We start from the raw sequence: 9,617 nt of genomic DNA, 5'->3' as shown, positions 1-9,617 counted from the left end.
GGATTACTATTGCAACAACACATTATCAGTAGGGTAAAACTAACCTGTCCCACTGGTCATTCTCCGTTTATGGATGCATCTATGAAAAGAAGGATAAAGAGCCAGAAGTATTTTCTATGGAAGAGAAATAACCTGTTTTCTTTACCTCTTTCTTACTTTGTCATTATTCTTGCAAACTATTCAGGCTAAAAATATCAGCTTTCCCCTATATGAATGAATGAATATATCCATTTTTGGATATATTGCTTTTGTTTCCCTCTGTTCTACTTGAAACAAGGCCAAATATGATCCTCAAATGGCACAAAAAGTCAATTTATTAATTTGTATTATATTTTATTACGTTGGTCATCATTCAAGGACGTTTGTGGGAAGCAAAGGCTCAGTAATAGTTCTGATAGCATGGTGGCTGGCGTTCAGGAGAGACACTCAAGAATGAGTCTTAATTTGGATCCTAGTATTTTTGCATGAGTCAATTTGCACTGTGTGTCATATGGCTGGTATGACTAATTAAAACAGGAAAAAATAGAAAACCGCCCATCATGCACAGGCCTCGGCTGACACAGACACAGGTTATCTCATTACGTCGCTGTATGGGTGGATTGTACGGGGAAATCGCTTGGTTTAACTGGGAAATGGAAGAGTGTGTGGGCTCACTTTGAGACCCGTAGAAAACCAGCACTGCCATCTTCTGAAAATCCCAGCTGAGTCTAATCACATTTCTTTAATGCCTCTAACTTTTTACACTTGGCCTTTTATTGTAGCTCATCTGTCAGTGGTGTTTATGATAGAACCTCACATCCTGGGGCTAAGGACTCTCAGCCCAGCACATCTTAGGAGTTTCCATGCTGACACACACCTTATTTACTTGAGTGAGTGATTAACGGGTTTCGGCACTTGTTGGCATGCCAAGAAGATAATGCAAGGATTTGAATTAGGTGTTGTGGAGCAAAGGCGCTCAAAACTTTGGGCCCTGAGGGCTAGGAATGAGAACCTCTCTGATGGCAGGTAACACTGCCAACTCGGCAAAACCACTGATGAAGATTTAAGATGTATTTAGATGATTAGCTTAAATTATATTTTCTCATTTAACATGCAACAGCAACACACATTGTGCTTGGTTGTCTTCAAATGTATATATACTTCAAAGTTCTTAGAACAGATAACCTTGTTTTCAAGCTTCATGTTGTAACTAGAGATTCAAACCATTAGAGCTCAGCTTCTGTAATTTGAAAAAAGACCCGGAGAAAGTATTTATTCGCACACACAAATAAGCTGAAATAATAAAGTGCTGATCGCTTATAATGGCCTATTTTCCTGCGTGCTTTTTGTCTCCAGCGGTAATTCTCTTTGTCCTCGTGTTCAAGCAGATGAAACATCTGTGGTTAATGACTTTTACAGAATCAAGCTAAACCAATTTAATTAGCACAACTACCACACAGCGAGTATGACAAAGTACAGCATCAGTCATCTTTTGACCCCTTTTTATTAGGTGTAAATAGAAGTCATTAAATGAAGATTAGGATCTAATGAGTACTCTTGCAGGGCTATGATCCACAACCCTCATCCAGATGGATATAGAAATACATTTTCCCAGTGTAGTGCAGAAGCTGGCCCTACAAAGAGTTTTTTGTAAACGAAGACTGATTCGGGTTAGTCGGCGATAACAAAATTTTAAATGAGAGGTAGAAAAATGATTTTAAGCGAAAATGGTGGGGAAAAAATGTAAATCCTTTTACTTGTTGTGCTGCAGTGACAGGAAACACAGAGGAAGATAAATTCTGTGGATACTGGTGCATTTCCAGAGCTGCTGCCTCTCAGGATGACGAACGTTAGCCATGGATTAAAAATTAACCAGGAATGAGAAATGAAGACGTATAGAATAAATATTAAAACCATAGTATACTATCATGATCCAGTGTAAGAACATTAGAACTGGTTTATCATCTTTCTTAGTTTTAGTTTGGGTTCAGCAGTCTGACCTGTACAGAGACTGTTTCAGTAATTAATTTAACTAAGGAATAAATGATATTTGTTGCAATTTTGTCTTCTGGCTTCTTTTGATGCTTATTCCAAAACACACAATATTGGAGGCACCACTGGTTTTCTGGTGCTGACTAAACGGTACAGCATTACGCATTCAGCATAAAAACCGCAGCTTGACTTCCTGTTTGAAAGTTTTGTTTCTTAGTTGTCAGTGCCTGCGCCACAATCATCTCATCTTCTCTCCGCGAGCCATTTATAAGAAGGTGCAATCCACCTTTGTGACACCTGAATTTATTTTATGTCTACTAAGCAAAGACTGCAGTCGTATAAATCTGAACCCAATCGAGGCAAAAGCAACATTTTGTTTTTTATTGGGAATGCTGACTTGGCAGAGCCATACACCCGATGGATTACAGATGCAGAGGATTATGCTGACAGAACTTTCTAGCATCACAAAAACAACCAATTCAACTAATAAATATTTGTCTAGAAATCATGCTATTTTGGTGTACTTCTAAGGCTATTTTCTCTTTTTTTTCTGCCCCTAGCTTGAAGATGGAAACAAAAAGCAAAGGGCTAAAGGAGCAGCAGCAACATCACAAGAAGCTCTTGGCAGCCATGTTGTCCCAGGACTCCTTTGATTTGGTCAACAGTCCCGCTTCCTCTGTCGTAGAAGAAGAGATTGAAGACGAAGATGATGCCATGGAACTTCTGGGTAATGTCACAACAATGCACAACTTTCAAGACCGCAACAGATTTAAGCTGATTTGTCGGCAAAATGTTTTCTGGTTCTTATGGTTTCAGTTGTTTTGCTGTTATCTCAATTTCTTTTTTTTTTTTTTTTTACTTCCTAGCAAGTTTGGGAATAAATGACCATAACTGTGACGATTGAATGAAGCATGAGGCTGGAGGCAATAAGGGCGGGTCAAACGGGAGAGGCAGCAGAGCCACAGACTACCTCAATAATTTAACACCGTGCTCAGTCACTGCCAGACCAAGTCTATTTTAGGCTGTGGTCGGAGGAAACGAATGTGGAGATGAGCGGAGCGTGTGCAGTCAGCAAATTGAAAATAAAGGAAGCCAATAAAGATTATTTTGTAGGTGTTGTGCATCGCAAGCATGCTCGGTATGAACAATATTAAAGCTACAAGTTGGATGACATTAAATATGCATGCATAGGAGCCTGAGCACACGGAGCTTATGAAAATGTTTATATCAAAATAGGATTGATTTAAGTGTTTTTCGGGCCTTGATGCACATTTTAAAAACAAAATAAGAGTATTGGAAATGTTGTCAGGCTTTATTCTCGGGTCCATTTTCTAAATTCTGATTCCTTCTTTACACTTGCCTGGCCTACTGCCCACACATGGGCAAGAATCAAGTCAAAACTTCTCACAGACCTAAAAAAAAAAGTCAATCAATTCTTCTTTCTAATTTTTTATCTGCTCAACAATAAAATAAACATGCAACATTTTAACTTAGACAAGGTGGTTGTGGGCTGTGTAAAATGTTGTAGATCAAAAATGTAAAACAGGTTTTGCATGTTTGTTTTATTAAAAGAAAGAAATGCAGTTTGCAAATTCATTCTAGCTGTTTTTTTTACTCTGGATTGACAACTGGACTGGGTAAGTCTTTCTTATAAATGCTGTTTTTAGTCTAAATTAATTGAAACCAAACTGTTGCACCAAGTCCACTGTTAAGTAAAAGTCACTTGATAAATACAGTCTTATTAACTATGAAATTAAATGGGAAGTGAAAATGTGTGTATTGCACTGATTCTTTGTTTTGTACATAACATTTTATTGTAATAGGATTTTATTTTGATGGTTTAAAAAAAAAACATCAGTTTCCCAGATGATAAAAAAAATACTCTCCATCTGCATCAGTCTCTTGTGCTTTGAGGCCAAATTTGAATTATTTATAAATTGTGGTTCATGGCCACTCAAAATCAGTCCAGGAGTTGCAAATGGCTCCCAGGCCACATTTTGGACACCCCTGCTTCATGGGTTATTACTTTCTCGTATTCTTCCTCCCTTCCTTGATTCTGTCCTTCCTTTATTGCTTTCCTCCACTGCGCACTTACTCCCTTCCTGTTTCATTCATTTCTCTCTTCCTATCCTCTAGATGTAGCTACATTTAATTAATCAAGATCTCTTCCAAAGTGAAGAACTGAGGGCCTGAAAGTTGAGTGTGAAAAAAAGATCTATAAATTTAGCATGAGAACCGTAAAAACCCCAGGGAGAGAACAGCCCAGTAGGGCGATAGAGTAGCAAAACTACACTGCAGCAACACTAAATGCCTCATGTGGGTTTATGCCTCACATGCTCGCTTCTCTGATGTAAGCTATTAAGAGTCAGCGCAACCCTTTGTTTCTGCAGTATGACACAGAGCCGTGCACGGAACAGAACAGCCCATTTTTTTCTCAAAGCTAATGAAATATTTTTTTCTTTTTCCCCTCCAGCCTGGATTTGCCAGAAGCATTTGCTCTGTGCTTACAGTTATTTTAACACCAAGCAGCTTAATCAGGGTAAACAAGAGTGGAGGACAACAGACTGTGGCAGCTCTGCTATCAGATATACACTATGGACTAGATTTGTGCTTGCAGGCTGTTGCTTACTTTGTGCAGGTTTTTATTTGCACATTCATTCTACTCACTCTAATGTGCTTCAGAGGTTTTATGAGCCATTTGCCTTTTTGATTTTTTTTTTTTCAAACAGAACTATGTGAGCACAAGAATGTTGGATCTGGAGGATCCGTGAAAGGCTGTCGCTCTTTCCCTTTCATTATTATTGTTTGTATTAAACAGTTTATAAATGACCCATCATTTGAAAGCAGCTGGTGCAGGATCTCATTGCGGTATGTGGGTCATTTCCTGAGTTGTTATGTGAATCAAAGACAGTAACAGCATCTGTCACCTGGCCTCAAACCAGAATGATCAGTCCCTCTGGAAATAAAGTGATGACTTTTCTGCTAGTGCTCCATTTCACATCATCTTGCTGTCACTCTAAGAGAACCAGTTTTATACAGTTTCTTGCCCTGAAGACATCATGCCCAGTTTGAATAAAGGTTGGTGGCAGCATCATGTTGTTTGGATGTTTTTATTCTCTTTTTTTTTTTTTTTTTTTTGAGCAGGAAATATTCTAACAATTGATGTGAAGCTGAACAGAGCTATAAAAGCAATTTAATTTTGGAGGAACTTAAGATTTCTAACACTGCATATATACTGCCCTCAACCAACCATGACCACCTTGGAACTTGGAGGTGGCAGCATCATGTTTTTGATGCTTTTGTTCAACAGGAACAGAGAGGCGGGGCAGACTTGATGAGAGGGGTTTAGTAAAACTAGTTCCACGGTATTATTGACGGAGGGGCTAAATACAAATGCAATGAAATGGCAAAAAAATACAGTGAAGTTGGTGGTCGTACTATGGCAAACTGTGTAACATTTAAGGCTGAATACTCTAGCAAGGCATTTAGTTTGAGGGCTTTCATCTTCGAGGGCAAAACAACAGTTTTCTTTCCTGCAGGCAGCCATTCTGTCTTTCCGTTTGTGATCTCCAGTGCCGCGATCAGTGGAGTGCCCGTCCTGGGACTGGAGGGAGAGCCGGGACTTTGATGAGCTCAGCCACATCTTGCAGGAGAGCAAAAAGCTTGGCAAAGCCCTGGAGAGCCTGTCACGAAGTGAGTGACTGCACATCAGCAGACTGCATGCGTGTGTCGTACCCAGCTGACTCTTATACTTCTATATGCACAGTTCTGGTTGAAAGTTTCTGAATCATTTATTTTTTTACATATTTATGCATGAACATGAGAGATGTATATATTCTAGGGTTTTTACTTTTTTTTGCAGTTTTTGAGTGCAATTTAAAATTTCAGGCAGAAGTTGACTAATCTGGGTTACCATAAAATGTACTGCATAGTATAACAATAATAATAAAAAATGAATGTTTTAGATATTTTCTCCTTAAGTAATAGCGCTGTATTGTAAACATACAATATAATATCAGCTGAAACGCTTAATTGCGAAATAATGGGTCAGTTCAACGGGTGAACTTCCCACTGCACTTTGCGTCTGTATCTACTTGCAAAATAGTAATAAAAGCTATTGGTAGAGCTTTTTATTTTTCATGGTAAGGTTTCAGAAGTGTTCCTTTGAGATCTTGATCCATACTGTCATGAAAGCATCATAGAGGAGCTGCAGATAAATGACCGACATGTTGCAGCTGAATATTATTGAAATCAGGACTATTTGGACCAAACTGTGTGTGTTTTGTTTTGATGTGCTAAAGTCGAGTTTTAATTTTTTAGATTTTTTTCTTTTGTATTTGTTTTTTTTCTTTTTTGTGAATAATGGCCTACTTTTCCTTTTCTCAGTTGATGGGAGTTTTACCCAGTGTGGTTTTCTGCTGTAGCCCATTGGTTTCAAGATTTATTGTTGTGTTCAGTGTTGGTATTCTGCATAACTTTCTTCTAACCTTTCTATCATTTTGAACCAATATGCATGTTCTCGTCTGATATCAATAATGCATAGGTCTGTCGCGATAAACGATATATCAATTAATCGCTCGATAAATTAAACCTATCGACCTCATTTTAATTATCGGCTTTATTGTCTCTTCCTGCCTTTTTTTCTTTCTTTTGATGACACTGAATGAAAGGCTCAGCTCCGGTGCTCTCCACTGACCCTCCCATCCTCATTTTCTTGGTGTAATGTCCAGCGCACACTACAGGAGTTGTCGGCCGATTGTCGGACCATTTTCAAAACCTGAGAGACCACACATTATCCGACAGAAATCCTAGGTATAACGCTTCGATCGGGTTTGTCGTGTGGTGTCCAGCCAAATGGGCACAAAATAATGGCTACAGGTCCAGTTAACTAATTTTAAAACCAGGCATTAATCGATGCTTTACTACAGTGGTCCCTAAACTTTTTCCTGTGAGGGCCACATAGCTTTTCTCCTCTCTGGTGGGAGGCCGGCGTCAGTTTGTAACAGAAAAAGTGTTACACGTTTATCACCTACACTGCCGGAAATTGTTGGTGCCGGGGGTGCTTGCCTAGAAAGCACATGGGCAAAAACCGTTAGGGAAACTGTCACTGGGACTGACTAGTATATATTCCATTGACGGAAAGTAACTTTAACATATGAATTCCTCATATGTTAACATGAAGGCTCGTTTTGAAGTATAAGCTGCTACTTACAGGCATCGCTTCGAAGATTTCGACCTGAAATGCGGCGTTCATAACAAACGTGTGTTCATCTGCTCTACCGCTAGCAAACAACTGTACTAATTAAATAACATAAAAGTCAAGCAGTTCCCTAAAAGTCCAACAGATGGCAGCAATGCGCCATGCTAAACAAAACACCAACAGTTTACAGGACACACTTCCTGCTAGAGAGCCCCCTGGTGGTTGAAGAAAAATCTACATATAAACCGGAAAATACAATGTATGAAAAAAAATCTGAATGCTCTGGTATTGTTCAGGGGGCCGGACCAAATGTGGAGGCGGGCCGGATGCGGCCCGCGGGCCGTAGTTTGGGGACCACTGCTTTACTAGAATCTACCTGCAATGCATGTGGCTAGTGTCAGTGTAAAGTCCTGACTGTAAGAAAATCATTATAACCTATTTATGTCACGTTAACGAAGAACAGCTGAAAACCTATGGGGTTATCAACTGCGGTAGCAATTTGGCTCCAACTCCTCCCCTTGTCATTTCTTTATTCTTTGCACGAAATGTTGAATAAATATTAATGTTTCCACATATCACCTCCGATGTCCGCTGGATTTTGGGTCAGCTGTTTGGGACTCCCCTCTGTAATTTCCCCTCAGAAAGCACGGAGGAGAATCCGCGCTTTCTGATTGACTACCTGTCACATTCAGCGTTAACGCTCCCAGTCGGGGAAAACCCCTGATTTAGATCGGAGCAGCCACGACGATCTACAGCAGGGGTCCCCAAACTTTTCCTGTGAGGGCCACATAACCTTTCCCTTTTCTGGTCGGTGGCCGGAGTCAGTTTGTATTAGAAAAAGTGTGATGATTGCAGGAGTGCCTTAATGTAAAAATTTATTGTTTTCCAGAAAGCACAATCAAATAACAATCTCTCGGTTCTTCACAGAACAAGTCAGGAAATTAATAATAACCAAAAATCATAAAATCATAGTTTAGTGGGTCACTTTGTTCGTTTTTTTACATCATAGTGTAGTTTGTGTCACTTTGGTTGTTTTTTGACATCATAGAGTTTAGTTCCTGTCATTTTCATTGTTTTTTGACATCATAGCTTATTGTGTGTCATTTTGGTAGTTTTTTGACATCATAGTGTAGTATGTGTCACTTTGGTTGATTTTGACATCATAGAGTTTAGTTTGTGTCATTTTCATTCCTTTTGACATCATAGTTTAGTGTGTGTCATTTTTGTTGTTTTTTGACATATACTTTAGTTTGTGTCATTGTCATCGTTTTTTGACATCATAGTTTAGTGTGTGTCGTTTTGGTCGTTTTTTGACATCTGACTTTAGTGTGTGTCAATTTGGTTGTTTTTTGACATCATAGTGTAGTAGGTGTCATTTTTATTGTTTTTTGACATCACAGTTTAATGTGTTACTTTGTTTGTTTTTTTGACATCATAGAGATTAGCTTGTGTCATTTTGGCCGTTATTTGACATCATAGTTTTAGTATGTGTCATTTCCATCTTTTTTGACATCATGGTTTGTGTCATTTTCGTAGTTTTTTGTCATCGTTTAGTATGTTTCTTTTTTTTTGACATCATAGTTTTGGCATTTTGGTTGTTTTTTGACATCAAAGTTTAATGTGTGTCATTTTGGTTGTTTTTTGACATCACAGTTTAGTATTCGTCACTTTGGTTGTTTTTTTGACATCACAGTTTAGTATGCGTCACTTTGGTTGTTTTTTAACATCATAGGTTAGTGTGTCACTTTGGTTGTTTTTTGACATCATAATTTTTAGTATGTGTCTTCTTCAGCGCTGTTTGACATCATAGTTTAGAATGTCTGATTTCTATCTTTTTTGACATCATGGTTTAGAATGTCTCATTTTCTCATTTTTTACATCATAGTTAATTTGTCTCACTTTGGTTGTTTTTTGACATCATAGAGTTTAGTTTGTGTCATTTTGGCCGTTTTTGACATCATAGTTTAGTGTGTGTCATTTTGGTTATTTTTTGACATCATTGTGTAGTATGTGTCATTTTGGTTGTTTTTTGACATCATAGAGATTGGCTTGTGTCATTTTGGCCGTTTTTTGACATCATAGTTTTTAGTATGTGCCATTTCCATCTTTTTTGACATCATGGTTTGTGTCATTTCCATCTTTTTTGACATCATAGATTAGAATGTCTCATTTTCTCATTTTTTACATCAGAGTTTAGTTTGTCTCACTTTGGTTGTTTTTTGACATCATAGTGTTTGTGTAATTTTCGTAGTTTTTTGTCATCGTTTAGTATGTTTCATTTTGTTTTGTTTTTTTGACATCATAGTTTTAGTGTGTCACTTTGGTCGTTTTTTTGACATCATAGTTTATTGTGTGTCATTTTGGTAGTTTTTTGACATCATAGTGTAGTATGTGTCACTTTGGTTGTTTATTGACATCATAGACTTTAGTTTGTGTCATTTTCATC

The 9,617-nt window shown here is 38.2% G+C and overlaps 1 protein-coding gene across 1 annotated transcript in view; it reads left to right on the top strand.

Annotated features, from left to right (window-relative positions):
* Positions 1-9,617, top strand: part of lg20h8orf34 (linkage group 20 C8orf34 homolog) — an 88,509-nt gene that overhangs the window by 18,219 nt on the left and 60,673 nt on the right. The window contains exons 3-4 of the mRNA XM_017301774.1: positions 2,532-2,698; positions 5,536-5,664. Coding sequence (XP_017157263.1) covers positions 2,532-2,698; positions 5,536-5,664 — 296 coding nt within the window. The remainder of the gene's footprint in view (positions 1-2,531; positions 2,699-5,535; positions 5,665-9,617) is intronic.

Source organism: Poecilia reticulata, linkage group LG20, assembly GCF_000633615.1.
Source record: "Poecilia reticulata strain Guanapo linkage group LG20, Guppy_female_1.0+MT, whole genome shotgun sequence".
Classification (NCBI taxonomy): Eukaryota; Metazoa; Chordata; class Actinopteri; order Cyprinodontiformes; family Poeciliidae; genus Poecilia; species Poecilia reticulata.
This window is presented reverse-complemented; position numbering and strand designations above follow the sequence as displayed.